This window comes from Lasioglossum baleicum, chromosome 11 (genome assembly GCF_051020765.1).
Source record: "Lasioglossum baleicum chromosome 11, iyLasBale1, whole genome shotgun sequence".
Lineage (NCBI taxonomy): Eukaryota > Metazoa > Arthropoda > Insecta > Hymenoptera > Halictidae > Lasioglossum > Lasioglossum baleicum.
The window spans coordinates 17,591,684-17,615,843 of NC_134939.1; the positions used below are offsets into that span (position 1 = coordinate 17,591,684).

Here is a 24,160-nt window from a genome sequence, read left to right on the forward strand (position 1 = left end):
AAAATCGCCTGGCCACCTGCCCAGGATTACGCGTGGCCATTGTTCGACGGTGAGTTGAAGAAGAAGAAGAAAAAGAAAAGAGACCTAGGTTGGGTAATCTGGACCGCAACGATGGGCCAAGGGCGTTCAAACTCTGTTCTCTCCTTCTTGGTGAAGTCTATCCTGATCACTGGGTCGCAAACACCCTTTTACGAAGTCTGCTAGATCTTACGAAAGAAGTGACACGAAAATCTGTAGGATTTCTGTGAAACTGCGATTTCTACTACAACATCGCAACTTTCTTTCCGTGACCAATTTCTTACATCAGGGAGTTCCAACTTGTTCCCCTCCGAGGACTGCAAGGTCTCCCCCACCATTACTCTCAAATCTCTTTCCACTGCTACGTACATGAAGTTTAAGAGTAGGGGAAGAGCCTAAGCGGGGAATAGAAAAGAGAACCGACATGTGAAAAGGAAAGACAATCGATGCTTGCGAGATTGGCATTGATGTCCGAGATCTGCATTTGTTTGCATCGGTCGCGTAGTTACCGGAGTCAACAAGATTCAATTATTACTCTGGTCGCATTCCGAGTGTTAAGCTTCGGCTGTTGGAACATATGCGTTAGTATTGTGCATAATTGGTGCAAGATGCCGGCCTGACTTTCAATGTACAACAGGAGGAATAAGAGTTTTGATTGATCGATTGTGCGAAGATTATTGCGAATTGGGGTTTGTTAGGTGAACAAACAAATGACCCATGTTCTCTGGATTGTTACAGGGTGTTTGTTGGACAATTCGGCGCCACGGGGGCCGCCCGATGTGCCTCCCCGTAACCCTACAATGAGTCGTGTCAACGGAAGATTGCCAGGAAGTCACGGAGCCAGCGACCACGAGCGTGATCCCGAACTCCAGCCGTCCTGCCTCGTACGCACCTCATCCGGCGGCTTCTACAGTATACCAAGTAAGTCTTCAGGGTGGTTCGATCCGACATATGGGGTGTTTCCTACTTATTATTATTCATTGAGCCTGTCGCCGCCCCTCGATCCCCAGAATAAGAAGAGGAGACGCCTCCTCGAGACGTCTTCGGTGACGTCGCCACTCTTTCGTTTCCTCGAAAAATTGCACCTTGCAAATTGACTATAAACTAATGGATATTCCTTCGTGCATCGCGATATACACGAGTATTGAGATATCTACAGGGAAAAGTTGTTGTTCGCGAAAGAAATTTTGGTTGCATTCGTTCGACTACGTACCAGAGTTTAGTTATCTAGGGTTGCGAAAGCAACAGCAGATGATCCGGTCACTGACAGCTCGCCGTGTAACGTTTTTGGTAGAGTCCCGGGCATTTCATCGATTAGCACCACCCGCCCATCCTCGTTTCCTAGAAGATCGATTAGTTAGCGTCGAGCAGAAACACAAACATCTCCGGGCGTGAATGGTCAGGAAGACAGGCCGACGTTTGACGAGCGAAATTGAAAGGAAAAACATTTCCTGGGGGGAGAAAGTCAGTTTTCGGAGGAGGTGTGTCCGGCGATAACGCTTCCACCGACACTGTTTTATCAAGGACAGCGCCTAAGAATGCTTAATGCGTGGGAAGGCGAGTGACATCTCCGACAAGGGTAGCAAGCTCTGCAATCACAGTGGCAACCGATAGCGTTGGTGAGATAATTTCCCGAGACCTCTCCGCTATCTTATCGTTCAGGACTTTCCAGCAAAAATTCTGGCTAAATATCTCGAGGTTTTTCTAAAGACACGACCTGGTTGTTTGTAGAAGCTATCGTCGGAAAGCTGACCTGGACAGTGCTTGCATAAAGATACATTTCAAAGCAGTTTTCGTATCTTGCGCGTTGCTCGCGTGGTCTCTTCCGAAGCAAAACAGTTGTTCCAAGAGAGAGAAAGAGAGGGATAGAGAGAAACGTGCTCCGAGTGGTATTAGTTCTCGAGAGAAACCTTATCAAGTTCGACGATAGGGGGAATCGAAGTCTGTTCGATTCCGCTCGATTTCCATTGTCAAAATCCCTGGAAGTGGTTCGTCGAATTCAAATTTGCCGCATTCCCGGTTCGAAAATTGAGCAGATTCGATGGGAATCGTGCGGAATCTGTGCGAGAAAGGAGCAACCTGGCTCTCCGGCGAAAGAAACAATTTCCATTGATCCGAAAAGTTGAAAAGTGGAAAACTATCCCGTGGAGAACGCTGCTGCTACATACTGGGGAATCTTTCAAACGGGACACTCGAATTTACCGGGGACGATAACCGGCGAAATTCTCGGTGCGGCGGGTCGAATGCACTCGAGAGAAGAAAAGCACGCTCTAGAACAGCGCTTTCCCGAGACACTTTAGCACCATGGGTGTATCGACGCCAGGGAAAACAACGTGGCCGACCTTTTCCGATGGCTCGAGTGGCTCCCCGTGTTCCACCAGAGAGACCGAGAGATGGAGAGAGAGAGAAGAGAGAAGAGAGAACACGGCCGATGGCACAAGCACCCTTAGACAACCGTGGACAAGTTCTTTTCTTGTTTGGCTTCGCGTGCAACTCGGAGGCTCGAGGAAATTTTCCACGGTCCTCGGGAAACCGTGCACCAGGCGCCAGAAAACTGCTCCTTACCAGCCCCGGCCATCTGTATACTTAGCGTTCTTTGGTTCTTTCACGCTCGGGCAGCATCGCGCCACTTCAAACGCCGCCATCCTTTCGAAAACCGTGGGACACCACCGCTCGAAACGTGATTTATGATCTCTCGACTCATTGACCCACGGTTATGACAGCGGCCGACGCTCATAACCTTCCGGAGAATACCACAGACACGCCTAAGGCCGAATCCTTACGACCATACTCGACCCTTCGGCCAGAGCGACACAATCATCCGTCTACAGTCTACGTTTTTCTAAAACTCGAACTTGTTCTATCCTACATCTGGACACGTCTACGTTCTTTGCATTCTTCCGCCTCGACTGTATTCTCCGCTGACTTCCTTTCTTCGTCGCCTTGAGGTAATCGTTTATCGAGGGCTCAAACTGACGTCTATTCGCAAACGTTCCGCTTTCAGCGGTTTTCTTCGTCCCTCCGGTGTTACACTGCTGGACGAAAGAATAAGACAACATCGATATCGTTCGGCCTCATATGAAAACTGTCCAAGACCATTTTTTATGAAAATTGGCTTTTCAGCTTCGCCTTGTTAGGTACTTCAATTTCTACGGTTTGAGGGTAATTTTTTTGAAAAATCTTAGTGTAAAGCAAATAGTTTCGCTTTAAATCGATTTTTTACTTTGACTTAGGCAATTTTCATATGAGGCCGACGATATATGACTTCTCCTCTAATAAAATCATTAAGGGAAGAAGTAACATTCAATTTGGTTTCTACTTCTTGCAACCGATGCAGACAATTTTTGTTTTGCACAAGTACGCTTGTTGAAACGGTAACGCTGTTTGATAGAACGCGAGAGAATATATCCTCGGCAAGCGTTTCGCGGAAACTCGTCGAAGGGGATCGTCTACCCCCATAGAATATAAGGGCGAGGCTCGCTTCTCAGGCTCGTGGAACCGTGAAAGTAGTAAATCATCGTGCGAGTCGGTCATTAAAACCAATTCCGACACGCTAACCATAGACATAATCCCCATGGTGATTCGAGGCTGGGCGCATTAGTCGTCTCGTGCGGGCCATCATTCCGCAAAAGAAGAAGCAAAAGGCGCGTCGGCGCGCCGGGGATCGCCGTAATCACGGATATCTGCCTAAACGCCATAATCATCGGATTTTGGAGCCGAAACGACCAGAGCCAACACCTGCAATTATCGGCATGGGGTCCGTTTTCACGGGTCCACGGGGCTCTTCCCACGCTCCGGTTTCATACTACGGACCTCAATGGTTCAACATGTAACCGGTGAACGCGGGTGAACACGGATGAAGGGTGAACCAGCGGATTCTGTTCAATGGAAGACAAAGGGCGATGTCGAGAGTGCGAGATCCTTTTTACCTGTTCTTCCTATCAAAATCGACGCGGGGGTGGCGTGAACGGAACGATTTTCGTGCGGCTAGCTCTCTCCGCCGATGTTCTTTCGATGATCCGTGAAAGATGAAAGTTCAGGATATTCCTTTGTGGCCGCGTTCTTTGACGGAATTTCTCGGCGAATGTTGGACACCGTTCTACTCGCCTACACACACACACACACACGCACGCACACACGCACACACACGCGCAACATTCGATCCGATATTATATGGAGTTGCACACCACGCCGACACAGTGGGACGAAACGACCTGGAGACGATCAAAAATCTGTAACTTTGCTTCTGCTTTATATACTGCACTGAATTTTTCGCAAGTTAATCATTACATTAGTTTTTGCTTTGCAGTTACAATGATTAAAACGTGTTTATCCCCAAAAATGTCGTAGAAGAGAAAAGATATAGTCACGTTTATTTCAATGCTTAAATATTAATTGCAAACGAACCAAATTTTGTTTCGATTAAAAAGAAAGGCGTAATATTTATATTTGCTAGACTTTGTTCAAGATTTTTTCATCACGAGTGTGGCTCGATAAAATACGCCAAAGACCGAGTATCGAGATATTCATCTTATTATTAGATATTCATTAAAATACGATCGAGCACAAAGCGATGCAAGCTTCAAAATGATTTATTATAATCGTCTGGTGAATAGCTCCGAAGAGACAGCACGCGAGCAAGAGGCTCCCCACGCGGTCCTGATTACAAATTGATTATGAATCAACAGCCACGCGTCTCATTTCGGTCCGAGGCAAGAACGAAATTGAATCGAGCGGGGAATCTCCAGAAAAAAGGGAACCTGGGATCGATTACCGACGCTGTAGAAAAACCAGCATCGATTTGACGACGCGGGGGCGAGGAAGCGTGCTGGCCCGGGGATCTTACGGTGTTTCCTTAAGGTGTTCAGTTTTCATCATGCACCTTGCGGTTCGGTCGCTTGAAATTCAAACCGAAACCACGATGAATCATGTACTTATCGATTCAACACGGGCCTCGTTCGCCCGTCTCTCTTCTTCCTCTTTTTCCCTGGTCGTCGTGGTTCGCGTGTACCGGGGACTATGCCCAAAAGAAAAGGCGTCGCGTCTGGCATCGCAAAACGCGGAATGGTGATCAGAAAAAGCTCTGCTGTGTTGCTTAATTTATTTTCCCGTGGAACCCTCCGCCTATGCCGACGCTGCTTCCTGCAGTCTCTAATTATGTGTACCCAACTAATTCCGAATCCAGCAACAAATACGTCGAAAGTCGTGGTGCAATTAAGCTGCTCCGTTATTCAGCTGCGCCGTTATTTCGTTGCTTAGCGACGCGAATTAGTCTTCGAGACCGATTATCTCTTCGTTTGTGGGTCAATCGTTCTTCAATTATTTTCGTGGCGCGCCTCGAGATGTTGCTGTGTTTAATTGGAAAGAGTAAAACACTTCCCTGGTAGTTGACCTATCGCCTTGTAGCATCGAGTCGGCGTGTTATTAATTTTATTTCAGGTTTATTTAATCCTTTCTTAGCTGGAATATTTCCATTCCCTATGATTGAAAAAATTCTTTTTTCCAGTTTCTATTAATAATAATTGAGAATAATATGTGATAAAAAGTGCAGTTAATAATGAAAAATTATATTAAACCTAACTCAGAGCTAACTCAAATTTCAAAAGCATTTTTTCGAATATCTAAAAAACCAAAAGAGACCGCCTATTATATTTTTAGGAAAAAGTTATTGGTTTTTAAAAGCTGTACGAATACTTTGTACACCCACTGCAGATATTAGAGAAAATTTGGGCACTGGAGAGTGTTCCAAGATGACGGACAACGGAGCCCCAAATTGTAGAAGTAGTTTCTAGCGCATTGTGTCGAAACGTTGCGTCATTAACGGGCGAAAATATTTGCGATTCGAGGACGAACTCGTTCCTATTGTATTCTCGTCGGGAATAGCGAACGTGTAGACACGCGAATGAATTATTTGGCCGGAGCTCGGCGAAGGGCGAAGATATTATACGTGTGTAGGGCTTGGATAAAAGTCCAGGGAGGGAAATAGGGCGGCGTTTCCCACGAGAAATTTCGTCGATCCGCTAACGCAACAAATTCCCTCTGTATCGTTCTGTTCTTTCTCTTTTTTCAGAGATACCGAAGAATGAGTACAACAACAAGAATCAGTCCACGGGGAATAGTCCAATAAAGGTCGAGCTGCAGAACAACATGGACAGGTAAGCCTATTCGGTCTCTGGCGTTTCTCGCAATAACCCTATTGGCTCTTGAAAAATCGCTGACCGGAGGAGAAAAAAAAAGTCGAACGAAAGAATAGAACGCGGGAAAAATCCGGTAAGAAATTTTTTGGAGAAGTCACGAGAGGTGAGACGAACCAGCCGTGACCGAACACGTTGGCTTCTTCGTTCTCTTCTTGAAGAGGGTGCGCGCACACTCGATGTCCAGTGAATCATCTATTCAATGGCGTACAATGAGTCAATGTTTGAAGGCGGTATGTCATCGATTGAGAAACGCGCTTTTTGTCCACGAGACACCGTGGAAAATCGCGTCCCTCCGATTCACGGGATCTCTCGAGTGCGCACTCGAAAATTTGCTAAACGATTCGGAGCCTCGTCGCCGCGCCGCGGGGATTCCTCTCGAGGACCACCATTCTCTGCCTTATGCACTCGACCGTGACTGGCTTCCTGCATTTCGGAATTGTCAAGGTCACCGGAACATTGTCACTGCAGCAGCAGTCCATGAAACTCCGTGTAAACGGCGTCTTGACAATGCCCGGGTCAAAATGTTACTACAGCAGCCGCGCTTGATTCAGTGACTTCTCTTGAACGCGTCGCGTCGCGTCGCATCGCATCCACAGTACTTACGCTCTCATTCATGGAAAACTGTCCTGCGAATTCCCGTTCTCGTAAATTATTCCAGTAAGCTTGCTGAAACTACTTGAACGAAGAATTGTGTACCAATTTCCTATTGACATTGCGCGCAAAACAATGCTTTTAGGATGAAAGATAGTCTAATTGCTTATGAAATCATTTTTATTGTTTCAATAATTAGAGAAGATGAAACACTTTCATCTTAATATCTTATTTAACAACCGACCAACCGAGAAAAGAATGATAATTATCTTTCAACCTAAAAGAGCATTATTTTGCACACGATATCGATAAAAAATGTCGCGGAACCCTTTCTTCCTCGTATAGCTATTGTACCTTTTGGAATAGAGGTAGACAATTGTAGTTTTGCATGAAGATGGCCGGTCGTTATTAATTCGTTGATCAGGGAGCTAGGGGATTGCCGAGGGTATCAGCCGCGCGGCCCCAGAGAGGATTTCGTGTGATTTTTCGGGAGGTCGGAATAGGAAAGTGGAGAAAGACCTCCGCGAAGACGGTCTGGCTTTCGTTTTCCATTATCGCGTCATGCAACGAAAGCAAACAGGCGGCCTCGCACTCGGGAACCGGCCATCCCGTTTAAATATTTTTGTTAGACATTTCTGAGTTACTTGGAAGCGACCGACGTTCAGTATAAACATACTCCGGGGCCTGTGCGCTCGCGTGGAAGCACACCACCGCACCGCACCGTGCACAAATATATTTTCTCCTGTATCAAACGCCCTGTAACGCGCGCTGCCTCCGCTCGCTTTCAAATCGGCATTACCCTCGCACCAGTTCGCAAACGCTCCTCGAAGAAAATCATGCTGCGTCGTTTGAACCATTAATAACACGGCTGTACCACAAAAAACGGGTCATTTCCGATCCGGAAAGGGCGCACACAAATTTTTCTTTCCGGTCAGCAACGCGTCCCAATTAGGGTTTGTAATCCCGCGCCATTTTCGATACAAAAAATTACGCGGATCTCACTTTGCTGGATTGCAAGCCCTGATCCTAACCGAAAGCCGTGTCCACGCCGAAGCAACCGAATTTATTTCTCCTTGCAAAAGGAAAAGAATGCGGCAAGAGACAAAACAAAGTTCATCGACGTTGCTTCGCTGTACTTACACGCAGCTTTATGCTTTATGCTTTAAATACTTTCGACTATTATTTCAAGTATTAAATGAGAAATGATTGGACGTGTGCAGGGTACCTTTACCGTACGGCCACGCGCCCTCGATGATCCCAATGAGAAGACCAAGCATCCGGTGCCATTTCGTCAGAGGGGTCGATTGGTGCACTTGGAAGTTGATTGCCATGATTTTGCTCATAATCTCGGTGTGCATAACATCGGTGCTGGCCTACGTCGTTGGTAAGTCCTCCTTCAATTTATGTTCGTATCTGTTCGTATCAGTACAAAAGTTCCTCTGTGAACTCTTCAATTTCAATTCTAGTGCATATTTCACTCTCGAGTTATTGCCGTTCAAAGTTTTGATCGCTAATGCTTTGACATAGGACATCGGTTAAATTGCATTATTTTTTCGGGCCTTCCGAATTTGTTTCTATGACTTTTTTTCTGGTAAATACGTAAATCCTATACTATCATATAAAGGTCAATTAATGTTGAAACTGGAATTTTTTAAAATTGTGACATACGGCGTTTTCCCTGGCAACCAAAGATTTATTTGTTAACGATCGACTTTCCCGTTGCAGTGTCGAGCATAGTTACCCCGTCGTACCAGAGCACGAAAGCGTGCACGGTGATGGTCGGCGAAAATGCGGACTCGAAAACGTTAACGTCCGAGGCGAACAAGACGACCTCGACAGCGGTGGCGACGTCGTCGTCGCAGTCTAACAGCCGGGCAAGGCAGCAGACGTCTTCAGGAGGTAGTATTAACCCGTCGGGTCGCATGTTAGACTTCGTGTACACCCGTAACCGTAGGGACACCTATAACCAGCATGCGTTGCACCAAACTGTCGCATCCCCTAAATACCTGGAAGACTCGTCTTCTTCCGAGGTCGAGACCTCCACGCAGCGGACGACCTCATCGGACGAGGATCGTCCTGGTAAGATTGTTGTGCATGAGACCGAGGTCGCCGACGATCCCGGGGTGACGGAGAAACTCATCGACAACGCTGGGAACAACCCGATCGAGCGATCAGGATCGACAATTCCGAGCATCTCTGACTCCTCGATCGTTAACCACTCGCACGACTCAACTAGCACCCCTGTCTCCGCGGACCTAGATCCTTTCTCTGACCTTCCCTCAGCTTTTTCACCCTCCAGTCTCGATTCACTTAACGAACCAGCGAACCAGTCTTCGGGGACCGAAAGCAGCGAAGACAGTTCTTCGTTCGCTGCCACCACTGATCCAGTTACCACCGACAATCCCGAACCCTCTACAACCGAGCCAGCCCCTGATTCGACGGATAATGCGAGTTCAGACGTCCCTGGCGACCATGCTGGTAGCACACAGTCTCCCGAAGCCTCGAAAGAAATCGTCGATGAGCAGGAAAGTTCAACGAGCGAGATCGATCCGATCAACTCTGGTTCCGCCGAGTCCTCGAGCACTGCTGAGAATCTATCCACGAGTCTCGATTCCTCGGAAGAGGCGAAGAACGAGCAGCCACCACCGTTGAGCTCGGAGAGCGACAGCGCCGAAAACGAAGCTTCCCGAAATCACGCTAGCTCGACGGGCGTGGTGAAAGAGATCCGAGAGCTCTCCAGGGAAGACTCTTCTTCGGAGTCTGAGGCACCCGGTCACGCGAGCAGCGAGAAATCCGAGGAGCCTCAGCGGGACTACCCTCTACCGATCTACAATTACGGTCACGAGGAAGTGGAGATCGTGAAACTGAATCAGAAGAGCTCGGACCCCAAGCAACAAGACTTCGAGGCGCTCAATGTTCATCGCGCGGTCCACAAAGCTAGCGACCTGCGAGTGATCACCAGAGAGGACGAGGACTTCCTTCGGGAATTCGAGAAGAAGTTCAGGGAGAAGAGTAACGAGGCTGAGAAGGAAGAGCCGAAGCGAGAGGAGCCTGAAACGAGCCCCGTGGTGCAGCGGGTGGAGATCGTCGAGGTCCCCGTCCAGAAATCTCCCGAATCCTCGTCATCGTCATCTTCATCTTCATCCCGGGTGCTTGTCAACATAACCATCGCTTCCGGAGACCCCGCAGCCTCGAAACCGCTTTACGTGCTGTCCGTCTCGGTACCCACCGGTTCTTCCGGCGTAAATGTGCAGCAAGAGCTTCACGAAGAACCGAAAGAGCCTAAAGGCGCTAGCATGAAGGCTGCTAGCAGCTCGGCATCGCTGGAGAACGATAATCGACTGCCTCCGCCCCCGCAGCCACCATCTTCTCCACCGTCTCCTATCTGGGCAGGTGGAGAATGCGAATGCTCTTGTCCCTGCATGGGCTCATCCTCTGACGAGTGGGACAACTTTTCAGCCGTCGACGAGAACCTGAACTTGTTCCCCGACAACGACAACCATAACGTCAGTCAATCAACCGACGAACAACCTTTCGGGACAGGGGTCCTGGAGGCGGGGTCAGACCTTCGGGAAAAAGAGGATCTGACCGAACTGTCGGTAAAGACCACCACCGAGAATTATTCCGTAGCTACCGACGAGGACAATGCCACGGTGTACACCGAGTCGATTACCACTAGCACAGAGACAGAAAGCACCGTTGCAGAGTGCTCCTCAACTACCCCGTTACCCCCCGAACCCACTATACTGATCTTGGAAGGTGAGGCCCCGTTTTCGAAGAATCTTTCGTCTAATCTTTCTCTTTCTACTCTCTTCCTAACACGGTGTCTTCCGGTTTCCGCTAACCCCCCTTTTCGATCGCTGTGCTCGCTTACTCTATGCTTGAATCGATGTCTAGTCTGTGGTAGAAACGTAGTGGTTGAAGAAAGCTTGTTCTACTGTCCAGAGATATTTCACTTTTTCATTTGTGAGTTTGTTCTCCGTTGCTCTACTACCTCATTAGTTCACTGCGGATGTTTATGCAATTTTTGATTTTTATTCAGAAGATATTTTTGTAGATTCGAAACAAATAAAAATGATACCAAGTTCTATCGAATTTCAATAATAAACGCATGAATATCCGCAGTCTACTCATTAGTTAGCCTAACCGTAGTGGTGCATCGTGGTAAGAGTGTGATCAAGGTGTACTCATCTCTAAGGAAACGGTGACGGAACTATCTGATAAGTCTAGCTGTAGTTTAGAAATTTAAGAACCTCCTCGCTCATTCATGAATTGTGTTTCCGAAAAAGAAAAAAAGAATGCTATTATATAATAGATGAAAATGAAGATAGAAGATACATAATTTAGCCGAAATTAGAACCGTGCGAGACGAGTTGACGTAGCAATTAACGCGATTAGCTCTCGCGAGACGACGTGTGTCTAGAAACTGTATAAAATTCGCTGACGCGCAAAGCCTAGCAAGTACAGAAAGAGCCTCGCAGTTTTTTAATATCTAGTCTGGGTCACGACGGAGAGGAACCGTCAGTTTTCATACGGGGACTAAGTGAATAATTGCAAAATAATTGCGCGAAAGAGAGAGAGAAAGAAGAATTGTTTCATGGAGGAATAATAACCCTTATGTCGGTAACAAACATTTTCTACAATGTTCAATGATGTTCCGCCTTATGGTTTCAATGCACATCTTTGTATCTCAAATACATATAGTTTGTATGTATCTGCAATAAATTTTCTATTGGGCAACAAATATATTAACCCATTGCACTCGGAGCTATTTTCACTAAAAAATTAAACATTTCTTCCGTACTGGAATATTTCCATTCCCTATGATTTTTCAAATTTTATGGACATGAGGGTTAAAAGGATTTGAGGCGAGTTTTGAACGTCTCCCCGTAGAAAAACCGACTCTCCGCGTGAAAAGAAAAAGGTGGTACTAAAACGTCTGTCCCCAATTATCCAGGTGCGAGAACTTTTCCTGCCAGGTCTTTCCCACCTGACGGAACGACTTTCGCCCAAGTCGCCTTGGGACAGAAGCTTAGCAAGGAAATACCGCCGTACAGCTACTGGAACATGCAATTCTACCAGTCGGAGGCCGCGTATGTGAGGTTCGACTACAATATCCCACGGGGAGCCAGTATTGGTGTCTACGCCCGGAGGAACGCTCTTCCCACGCACACGCAGTACGATCTCCTGGAGGTGTTGAGCGGTTTCAAAGCCAGGACCACTAGGGCGTCCCATGTTAGTGTTATTGTATGTGCCACTGCCCCATTTTACTTTTTTTTTCTGTAGCTCGTAGGCGCCCCGTCGTCTCATCAATTTTTCCAAGCCTCCCCGCCCCACGATCTCTTCCAATTTCCCGCGAAACGTTCTTTACCTCGACGCTGAGTTACGGCAGACAGGCAAATTTTCTCGAAGATTGACCGAAATATTCCCGGGGGAATATCTATATACTTCGTCCGTGGAATCGTTTTTATGTACACAAATGAAAAACATTTTCTATGATACATTTTTTAATGGTACCGATTATTCGGTAAATTAGTTTGATTTAATGAGGAAAAATTAATGAAACGACCGGGCGGAAAGTCGTGTCTTCGATTCACTGGATCGAGAGTTGCTCAAACGTTCTCAAATTTCTGTCGGTATTTTTTTCTGCATAAACGGAGCAACGTGGAGAAGATCGCAGATATTTTTTTTTAATTTTTTCCCTCGAAGAAGCAACGGTAAAAAAAGCGATCGAAGGATATTGTCTGATGTTTTAAAAATGTGTCGATCCTCTTGCTCGCAGCCTTCGATCAAGAAAGAGGTGATCAATTACATGGAACCGGGTCACTGGTTCCTCTCATTGTATAACGACGACGGCGATCCTCAGGAAGTGTCGTTCATAGCTGTAATCGCCGAAGATATGACGCACAATTGTCCAAACGGTTGCAGCGGTAAAGGGGAATGTCTTCTGGGCCACTGCCAGTGCATTCCTGGGTTCGGGGGTGAGGACTGCAGCGAGAGCGTTTGCCCGGTCTTGTGCAGTCAGCGTGGTGAGTTCGAATCATGTGCAAATAATAGAGTATTCCGCGTCTCTCGTTCGTTCACCTATTCACCTATATAAATTCAAATAAATTCGCAGGAGCACTCAACAAACGAAACATCAGTCGTTCCCAAATTATAGTACAATCTTCCCTCGCACGGTGTGACTTTCCTCTCTACGGATAGCGTTACGTTTTTATGCCCCCCCCCCCGCCCCAACAAGGGTGTTCCCCCTTGGCCTTTTTTATTTTTTTTTCTTTATTCCTAGAACTTCTATTAATGGTGGGTAAGATTTCCCTGGTTAAAAAAAGAGCAAACTCGACAGAATTTCAATCACGTTTACGTGCATCATAGCGAGAGTTATGATCACACTTTAAATCGGTAAATATCATATAAAATATAAGTAGAGGTAGTATAACATTCTTTTCTCCCAGTAATTAAGACTTTGAACAGAATAATTACAATTCCGTGAATTGTATAATAGTTGTAGTACCATCACTTTCTAAAAATTAGCAAAGATCGACGCGCAACAAGATCTCGAACACGAGAGTACAATAAATGATTTATCTCGTTCCGTTGCGTCAAACGGGATATAACTGGACGCGAGCTGTCCAGCAAGCCGTGCAGTCATAATTATTTCTAATTTTTCGCCGTCGCATGCTTGAGCTAATTGGTCTGTCCGAACCGTAGGGGAATACATAAACGGAGAGTGCCAATGCAATCCCGGCTGGAAAGGGAAGGAATGCTCGTTGAGACATGACGAATGCGAAGTGCCCGATTGCAACGGGCATGGTCATTGCACTAATGGGAAATGCAATTGCGTGCGCGGCTACAAAGGAAAGTATTGCGAGGAGGTCGACTGTCCTCATCCCACCTGTTCCGGCCATGGTTTCTGCGCGGAGGGCACGTGTATCTGTAAAAAGGGCTGGAAGGGAGCCGATTGCAGTCAAATGGACAAGGAGGCACTGCAGTGCTTGCCGGACTGCAGCGGACACGGGAACTTCGATCTTGAAACACAGACGTGTCTGTGCGAGGCGATGTGGTCTGGCGATGACTGTTCCAAAGGTAAACCTTGTAGACTGATCATCCAATTTCAATGAACAATTTCGTCCCATCAAATTATTCTCTCGAATTATTGCTAGACTGCGGATCTTTATGCATTTATAGCAAAAATTGAGTAGATGAAATTCATATCATTCGATGAAATTCGTATCATCAAGGGAAGAAGCAACGTCCAATTTAGTTTCTATTTCTTGCAATCGATGCAGACAATTCTTCTTTCGCAGAAAGATCCGCACTCAAATGATTACAATTTCTTTGTATCATTGCGGGGTGGTGATTGATAATTTCGTTATGTTTTCAGAGCTGTGCGATTTGGATTGCGGCCCTCACGGTCACTGCGTGGACAACGCGTGCGACTGTCTGCCAGGATGGTCCGGCGATTTGTGCAATTTGAAACAGTGCGATCCACGGTGCAACGAGCACGGCCAATGCAAGAACGGAACTTGCTTGTGCGTGACCGGCTGGAATGGCAAGCACTGTACCATGGAGGGTTGCCCGAATTCCTGTTCCGGGCACGGCTCGTGCAGAGTCGGCACCGATGGCCAATGGGAGTGCCGATGCTACGAGGGCTGGGATGGAAAGGATTGCAATGTACTTCTTGAACAGAACTGCAACGACGGCAGAGACAATGACAAAGGTATAACGCACGGAGACACCGGAGTCTGCTGGCGAATCTGTTATTAAGGAGTTAGACTAACGTTAAACGATCAGGCAGCGGATTCGATGAATCGATGATTTGATGCAACAATAAGTAGGTGTAATGTAAAACAGTGAAAACATTAGAAGAATTGAAAATATTGTAACATCATTTTCCACCTACTGAACAGATTAAGAAAGAAAATCAACTTCTATTTCACTCCAGTTTCTTGTAATCCAGTTAGAAAATTTATATTTTGCACAAAGATCTGCTGTCTAGTAACGATGAACCTAAATCGAGGATAGAGAAGGCTCCTAACGTCCTCCTAGGGTTCTAGAATCTATCGGAATCCAGGGTTTGCAATATTTGAACAAATCCCTAAAGTTTCGCAACGTGTCGACGAATCTACTTTAAGGAGCCAGAGATGTAATATGTTGTCTGACCGTTTGATAACGTGTTTACAGACGGTCTCGTAGATTGCGCGGATCCGGAATGTTGCTCGCATCCCATGTGTCGACCAAGTCAGCTTTGCGTGTCAGCCCCGAAGCCGATCGATATACTTTTGCGAAAACAGCCGCCAGCCATCACCGCCTCGTTCTTCGAGAGGATGAAGTTCCTGATCGACGAGGGTAGCCTGCAGAACTATGCTCGCCAGGAGACCTTCAACGAGAGGTGAGTTAATCGTCGCCGACGTGGTCCACGTGCTACTCACCTGACCGAACGACAATATCTCGTTCTACGTTCGGAACGATATATAGCGTAACGTCGTTACATCGCGGAACGATGTAATCAAAATAAACACGGTCGGACGAGAACGATCCACGCGAGATCTACGTTCGATCTATGTCCGTGTCCCGAATTTGATGTTACGTGCAGTCTCTTTTACGTGTGTTGAACCAGACACAGTTCGTCCACAGAAACAATACAGATCCGGCGACCACAGACACACGGAGAACGACTCTGTCCGAGATGAACGCGTGTCTTGCGCGGCCGGCTAAAGAAATATCGCGCGAGAATAATTAATCGAGATCATTGGAATTGAATCTGCATTTTTGCTCCACTGTGTTAACCCTTTGCACTCGGAGCTATTCTAATTCGGAAACCGAATTTTTCTTTCGACTTGGAATATTTCTATTTTATAGTTTATTGAATATATAAATTTAACAATGCCAATAAATAATCCAAGTTGTAAAATTTGTCTGGCTCTTGTTCTCGAAGCTGATGTAGAAAATTTGTATTCGACATAAAGATTCGCAGTCCAATTACCAGGCACACGATTAGCGGCTGCTAAAAGCCTGGTTGGATTATGGAAAGCTGTAAGAAACCGTAGGAGCTCGGTAATCTTTAGCTGTCCCGACGACTACAAGACACGCGCATACATAACACGGTGTTCCATGAAACGTGGCCTAGTAAACGGTGGATAAGGATTGTTAAAAAGCTTCGTGACCAAGCGACTACATACATTGTCCAGTCAATTTATAACGTCTACAGATAAAAATAGGGAAATAGTTGAATGAAAGATTTTAAAGAATTTCGTAGATCGTTTTGATGAAAATTCAAAATTTTGCGAGGGCCAGATTTCACGAACCACATCACACCACACACACATAGACACACACCTTGATTCGAATACACGAAGACGTATACATAGATATGATATATTCTCTGCGTTGTTGTGACCCGTGTGAAATCACATCCCAAAAGTTTTCTACATATGTTTGTATGTATGTGTGCGCGAGCGTGTGCCCTGCACTGAGCCCCATCGTCTCCATATCTCTATCTCACTATCATTCTCTTCTTCTTCTACGTCTTTATCGCTACCTTCGATATTATCGGTCTCTGATAATATCTACATATTTATATCTATATATCTATATATATATATATAGATATATATATATATATATATTATACGTATAATCATCAGTTTTCCATAAATACATATTCTTCATCCTTTCTCACGTGTCCGTCCGAGTGCAGCTTGCGTGAATGTGTGACTCCATGTTCGAGCCTCGAGCTTTGCGCCCATCACAACGATTAGGGACGGAATTACGGATACTGGATCGTCTCCCAGCCCAACGATCTTCTATATCTACATTTTTTTCGGAATTCCTTCCAACAATCAACCACTTTTCGCCCTCGCATAAATCCTCGAGAAAGTCCGCAGTATTAGTAGAACGACACTGACGTAAGACTTTGATATCCACCAAGTAAAATGTCAATGTTAGGAAGCAATTTTTGAACCTCTTGTAACAGTTTCTAGAAAAGTGTCGTTCCAGGATCAAGGAAAAATGGTGAAAAAAGAATTTCCATACACTTGTTTTTTAACTGTAACTCTACCACTTATTGTTAGTCTGAAAGCGACATTGTATCTTGAAGGAATTTTTAAGAATTTTTCTAGGTTTGATAAGGGAACAAAGTTTTTGTTGTTTTTTTTATACGAAGTAAGCTCAATACTTTTTTGTCAGAGATAGTACTTTTTATATGGTTCTCCCGGTCGATTTTCTCCACTCCCTTCTGCTCTAACTCTCTCTTTTCCGTCTAATTTCGCCTTTAATCACATCATTTTTAACTCGGCTCTGTTTTATCCGTGCTGCCCGGTCAGTATGTTCTGGAATCACTTCAATACAAGGTAAGAAAGCCACTGCGTCGAGGTAGCTCGACTAAAGTGAACATGAAAACCGGTTGCGACATACCGCGTTTGCCCGTAGAGTGTAAGCGGTTAAATAGCTGCTGCTGTTTCACCAATATTTTCGTGCATATTTGGTATATCATGTGTAACAATGCATCTCCTGCATCCGAAACAAAAAAAAAAAAACAAAACCGAAAAGAAATACTACAAGATCGAAAACTACGGAAAAGCCGTTCGATTGTATATTCGAGACGGAGAGGACACCTCTTCCAGAGTTGAACGGCTATTTTTGCGCCTCGTCGCTGAAAAGTCGTCGACAAACGGAAGTAAAACCTCCCTCGAAAAACTACAATGCGGCGTGCGACCGACTTCCTCCTCCACCATCGAGGTCACCCTCGCCAACCTCTGTCCCCTCAATCCACCGTTGTTCGACTCTTTCTCGTTGCATGGTTTGGTTACCTTATTATTCCTACTTTGTCTTTCGTGCCTTTTAAGTTGTGCTTCTGACTTTGTGTTATTTGTGTATATGTGTATATTATACTAGCAATTGGTCGTCGATCGTTCAGTGCCAAAGGGCTGATACAGGAGCTGGTGCCCTTCGAGGGACCAACGAAACAATATCGACCGTTTCAACGACTAGAATAAAGATCCACAGGTCATATTTAGCAACATGAATAATTCACGGCTTAAGATGATAATAAAGCGGGAATTCGGAAGGAGGGGGGGGGGGACGTGTTAATAGAGTAGACTCGTTTTTCCAGAGTCCATAATTCAAAGATGGGGTTTTCAGTGGTGAAAAGTGCTAGATAAAAGATTAATCTAGGCCGCGATCGCCCTGAAAAGTCCTATTTTTACGGTTACGAGACGTAATTTGCATTATTCGCTGTCGCAGTAATGCAAATTACGCTTCGCAAACGAAAAACAGGACTTGTGAGGGCGATCGCGGCCTCGATTGATCTTCTATCCAGCGCTTTTGACTACTGAAAAGCCGCATCTTTGCGTTATTGGGAAATGAGAACGCGCATTCCGCACCCTTGCAATTCTGGAAACGAGAGTCTATCCCCTTGAGATGATCCCTGATGATAATTCGCCGGCAAAATAGATTGATGGAAGAGCGCCGAGGGGATTGCTGGTTCCCGAGGGAAGCGGCTCGAATATCGGTGCATCGGGATTAGGAGAACGTTTAATATTCGTCAACTGTAATCGCCTCTTTAGCACTGAAACTGGGTCGACTAGATTCTACCAGCGAGTTGCAGAGTTTCATTCGAAGACATAGCCCGGTGTACCGTGCACGCACGGAATACCGATTGATCGGGAAACGAAGAGGCGGCCGTCACGTCGTGCGAATAAAGAGACACCGGCTGGGAAACTTGAAATCGTTTCCAGTTCATCGGCCTGTTTGATCAAACTTCCCGTTTCCACCGGTCCGACGCGATGCCGACGTGACACCGGCCGTGTTTTCGCTCTCCCGAGACTTTTACTTTGAATATATATATATATATATATATATATATATATGTATATATACACTGTAAAACGACTCGTGAACGGGAGAGAGTAATACTGTCGTCGTAGATTGGACTTAGATTAGATGATAGCAGTTGCTTTGTTGGTGAAGTAACGGGCGACTGTGTTGGCGTTTGCAAGGCCGGATACTCGGGCCTGTCCATTATTGAATGCACAAAATTCATCGTAGACATTTTTCGTGAATTTTTTGAAGGAACAATGAGTCCGATTACTACTGATCATCATTTGTGTACTGTACAAGAATCATACAAAGGGTTGAAATTCTAACATATAACAAAGATCAAGTTCGACGTAGAAGAAAGCCTGGTTAGGCTACCTTGTTCCGATAGACACGATGAAAGCCTAATCTTGTAAGCGTCAACTCGCTCGCTCCTACTTTGGCGTACGACCGAGCACAGTGAGAAACCAATCACATTAGTTCACGGTAAAAGTGTGTGTTGCCGGATGATTAACGTTACCTTCTTCTGACAGCCGATCAGCTGTTGTCCGTGGCCGTGTTGTCACGCATCTTGGCACCGGTTTAATGGGAGTGCGAGTTAGCACCAGCACGCCGTTGGAAGGCTTCACCTTGACAAGAGACGATGGATGGTTTGATCTGCTGGTCAACGGTGGTGGAGCTGTCACCCTGCAGTTTGGCAGGTCACCGTTCAAACCTCAGAGCCACATTGTCTTCGTGCCCTGGAACGAGGTACCAATTATGTTAAATAATCTAGCAACTTTCGCGGTCCTAGGTTTAGAATGACCCGACACGTGGACACAGGTGGACTTTGGATGAATAACGAAACGGCATTTATTCAAGGTGGTGATCATCGACAAGATAGTGATGAGCACAGCCGAGGAGAAGCAGCCAGCTCACATTCCGCACGCGTGCGCCGCCCACGACTACGACCTGATGAAGCCAGTGGTCCTAGCAACGTGGAAACACGGATTCCAAGGCGCGTGTCCCGACAAGAGCGCCATTTTGGCCGAGTCCCAAGTGATCCAAGAAAGTCTACAAATTCCTGGCACAGGACTAAACCTTGTCTACCACAGTTCCCGAGCTGCTGGCTATCTGTCCACGATACAATTGCAGTTGACCCCGGAAGTGATCCCATCGACCCTAAATCTGATCCATTTGCGGATCACCATCGAGGGAATTCTGTTCGAGAAGATCTTCGAGGCAGACCCGGTGATAAAGTTCACCTACGCCTGGAACAGACTGAACGTCTACAGGCAAAGAGTCTACGGGGTGACTACCGCTATGGTGAAAGTAGGGTACGAATACAGCGACTGCAAGGACATCATCTGGGACGTGCAGACGACCAAATTAAGCGGTCATGATATGTCCATCTCCGAAGTTGGAGGCTGGAATCTGGATATTCATCACAGATACAACTTCCACGAGGGGATCTTGCAGAAGGGAGACGGCTCTAACATCTACTTGAAGCAGAAGCCTAGAGTCATTCTCACCACCATGGGAGATGGACACCAGAGACCTTTGGAGTGCTACGATTGCGATGGACAGGCCTCTAAACAACGGCTCCTCGCGCCTGTGGCTTTAGCTACCTCCTCCGATGGCTCTATATTCGTGGGAGACTTCAATCTCGTCAGGAAGATCCTGGTCGACGGCACTGTCAGGACCGTCGTCAGGCTCAAGTAAGTTATCCACCAGCTGTTTCGCTCGTCATTACTATGGTATTATCGCTAGACTGCATAGGCCGCTTTATGTGTTACGACGAAAATGGGTACATACAATTTAAAGCCGTCGTGGACATGTTAAAAATATTTAAGGGCATCGATGTAATGGTTTCGGTACTCATTTTGGTCATAAATGCGTAAAATCCGCTGTCCATTAATTATCGCATTACGATAAAATCTCGTTCCCTTTCAGCTCGACGCGGGTGTCCTACCGCTACCACATCGCTCTAAGTCCCCTAGATGGCTCTCTCTACATCTCCGACCCAGAGTCCCATCAGATCATCCGTATCCGCGACACAAACGACTACACAGACCCCGACCATAACTGGGAAACGGTCGTAGGTTCCGGTGAAAGATGTCTTCCAGGTGACGAAGCTCATTGCGGTGACGGTGCGCTAGCCAGGGACGCTAAACTGGCATACCCTAAAGGTGTGGCGGTGTCAGCCGACAACGTATTATACTTCGCCGATGGGACAAACATCAGAATGGTGGACAGAGACGGTATAATCACCACGGTGATCGGCAATCACATGCACAAATCGCACTGGAAGCCGATCCCCTGCGAAGGGACACTGAACGTCGAAGAGGTCCATCTACGCTGGCCGACCGAATTGGCGATCAACCCTCTGGACAACTCTCTCCACATGATCGACGACCATATGGTGTTGCAACTAGCTCCGGACGGTCGAGTGAAGGTCGTTGCTGGACGTCCGCTTCACTGTGCCTCGCCTTCTTCGTCGTTTGACACAGAATTGGCGACGCATGCCACCTTGGTCATGCCACAGAGCATCGCGTTCGGACCCTCCGGGAACCTGTACATCGCTGAAAGTGACTCCCAAAGGATCAACAGGGTGAGAGTAATCGGAACCGACGGGAAGATCTCGCCCTATGCCGGAGCAGAGTCGAAATGCAACTGCCTAGAGCGTGGGTGTGACTGTTTCGAAGCTGATCACTATCTAGCGTCCACCTCCAAGTTCAACACTATATCCGCGGTAGCTGTGTCCCCCGATGGTGTGGTGCACATCGGCGATCAGGCGAATTACAGGATCCGATCGGTGATGGCTAGCATTCCCGATGCCAGCGGAGCTAGGGAATACGAGATCTATGCACCGGACACGCAGGAGATCTACGTGTTCAACCGATTCGGCCAGCACGTCGCTACCAAGAACATTTTAACGGGCGAGACCGTGTACCAGTTCACTTACAACGTGAACACCAGCAACGGCAAACTCAGCACAGTCACGGACACCGCCGGGAACAAAGTGTTCCTGCTGAGGGACTACAGCAGCCAAGTGAACTCGATCGAGAACACGAAGGGGCAGAAGTGCAGGCTCAGGATGTCCAGAATGAAGATGCTCCACGAGCTCAGCACTCCGGACAATTACAACGTGACGTTTGATTATCACGGACCAACTGGACTGCTGAAGACCAAGTTGGACAGCACTGGTAGGAGCTACGTGTACAATTACGATGAATTCGGTAGACTGACCAGCGCTGTCACTCCGACGGGAAAGGTGATCAGCTTGACCTTCGATCTGAGCTTGAAGGGAGCCGTGGTCAAGGTCGGACAGAACAATAAGAAACCGATCTCGATGCTGATCAAGGGATCGTCGGTGGTGACGAAGGTCGGAGAGGCTGAGCAGAGGACCACAGTGCTGGCCGATGGTTCTGTCGGACAGATGACACCGTGGGCTCACACCATAAGCACGGACACTATGCCGTACTCCGTTCTAGCCGAGATAGAACCGTTGCTGGAGGAAAGCTACCCGGTGCCGGCTAAACAGAGAACCGAGATCGCAGGGGACCTGGCGAACAGGTTCGAGTGGCGATACTTCGTGCGCAAGATTCAGGGCAGCAAGAACAGAGGAATGAGAGGCGGAGTCGCACAGGTTGGCAGGAGATTGCGCGTCAATGGAGATGTCCTTCTGTCTTTGGAATACGACAGGGAGAGCAACAGCGTGGCCGTGTTCCTCGAGGACGTGGAACTGTTGAACGTGACCTACGACAAGACAGCCAGACCGATCAAGTGGGGTCCTAGGAACGGCATCTTCGCCGGAGTGGATTTAGAGTACGACAGATTCAGCAGGCTGACCAGCTGGACCTGGGGAGACATCAGCGAGACCTACGGGTTCGACAGAGCCGGCAGGTTGTACGAGATCAAGTACAGCGATGGAACGTCCATGATCTACGCGTTCAAGGACATGTTCAGCAGTCTTCCCTTGAAAGTGACCACGCCGAGAGGCAGCGATTATTTGCTACAGTACGACGAAGCTGGCGCTTTGCAGTCCTTGACCACTCCCAGAGGACACATTCACGCGTTCTCTCTGCAGACTTCCTTAGGGTTCTACAAGTACCAGTACTACTCGCCGATGAACCGACATCCGTACGAGATTCTGTATAACGACGACGGACAGATCCTGGCTAAAGTGTATCCTCACCAGAGCGGCAAGGTCGCTTATGTCTACGACCACACTGGGAAGCTGGAGACCACTCTTGCCGGTGAGTACCATTGCTAGGAAATGTTCAGCGAAATACATACGTGACTTCACTGCCACGTCGTATATGACTAGACTGCGGATCTTTATGCAAAATAAAAATTGTCTGCATCGATTGCAACAAGTAGAAACCAAATACATAGAATGTTATTTCTTCCCTTAATGATTTTTATAAATTTTAAATGAAGTGAATTTTAAAAATTTTTCAACAATTTCATCTACCCAATTTTGGGTAGGCCAATGTTGGCATAAAGATCCTATACATATGTGTATACATATACATAACTGACGCAATTTTTTTCACTGAATTTCAACATTAATCATAATTTTCAGGACTATCTTCGATCCACTACACGTACCAGGAGACGACCAGCCTGGTGCACAGCATCGACATCAACGAGCCGAACTTCGAGATGCGATTAGAGTACAAGTACCACGCGGGTATCGTCAAGGACGAGAAGATCAAGTTCAGCAGCAAGAGTGGCTTGAACAACGCGCGCTACCGTTACCAGTACGACGGAAACGCGAGGATATCAGGCATCGAAGTGGACATTAACAACAAGCAGATGCCTCAGCTGCGACTGAAGTACAATCAAAATCTGGGAATCCTGGAAGGCGTCGGTGATCTGAGGATCCACAGGAACCTGTTCAACAGATCGGTGATGCAAGACAGCAGCAAACAGTTCTACACCGTTACGGACTACGACGAGCATGGCAGAGTGAAGACGGTTCTGATGAACATCCGTGCGATGGATGTCTTCCGTATGGAGCTCGAGTACGACAATAGGAATCGCATCAAGATGAGGAAACTGTCTATGGGAGATCGAGATGCTAAGATCGAGAAGATCACTTACAATGCCGATGGACATGTGCTGGAGGTCACCGATGCCGAGAATAATTGGCAGTACGCTTACGATGAGAATGGCAACGTGATCGGGGTGACCGAGCATAACGAAAAGATCGCATTGGGTTATGATAGCGGAGATCGAGTGGTCCAATATGGCGATGTCGAGTTCAACTCGTACGATGGGCGGGGATTCGTGGTGATTCGCGGGGAGCACAAATACAGGTTGGTTCATCGCTTCTTTAATTTCTCTTGTTTCTACCATTACGCACATAATTGATCACGCGCACACTTTAAATCAGAATAACTTTTTTATGAATGGACCAAACGACTTCAATTTCTCTGCTAGGCTAGAAGGATTAGTTTAGTAAATTTACGTCTAATAAATATCTTGAAAAAATTGAAAAAATGCATTTGATCGGAATTATGCACGTAACTGTGGAAAATAATGGATCGTCTCTC

The 24,160-nt window shown here is 46.8% G+C and overlaps 1 protein-coding gene across 24 annotated transcripts in view; it reads left to right on the plus strand.

Annotated features, from left to right (window-relative positions):
- The window catches only part of Ten-m (teneurin transmembrane protein Ten-m), a 534,210-nt gene that overhangs the window by 503,545 nt on the left and 6,505 nt on the right, over nucleotides 1–24,160 (plus strand). For 17 of the 24 annotated variants that reach the window (XM_076433904.1, XM_076433921.1, XM_076433902.1 and 14 more), the window contains 14 exons: nucleotides 757–939; nucleotides 6,089–6,173; nucleotides 8,027–8,190; nucleotides 8,532–10,565; nucleotides 11,764–12,053; nucleotides 12,589–12,835; nucleotides 13,515–13,889; nucleotides 14,188–14,523; nucleotides 14,988–15,195; nucleotides 17,129–17,155; nucleotides 19,154–19,370; nucleotides 19,482–20,317; nucleotides 20,553–22,858; nucleotides 23,188–23,923. In XM_076433904.1, coding sequence (XP_076290019.1) covers nucleotides 757–939; nucleotides 6,089–6,173; nucleotides 8,027–8,190; nucleotides 8,532–10,565; nucleotides 11,764–12,053; nucleotides 12,589–12,835; nucleotides 13,515–13,889; nucleotides 14,188–14,523; nucleotides 14,988–15,195; nucleotides 17,129–17,155; nucleotides 19,154–19,370; nucleotides 19,482–20,317; nucleotides 20,553–22,858; nucleotides 23,188–23,923 — 8,044 coding nt within the window. The remainder of the gene's footprint in view (nucleotides 1–756; nucleotides 940–6,088; nucleotides 6,174–8,026; nucleotides 8,191–8,531; nucleotides 10,566–11,763; nucleotides 12,054–12,588; nucleotides 12,836–13,514; nucleotides 13,890–14,187; nucleotides 14,524–14,987; nucleotides 15,196–17,128; nucleotides 17,156–19,153; nucleotides 19,371–19,481; nucleotides 20,318–20,552; nucleotides 22,859–23,187; nucleotides 23,924–24,160) is intronic. The other 7 variants (XM_076433903.1, XM_076433928.1, XM_076433927.1 and 4 more) reach the window with 4 other exon arrangements.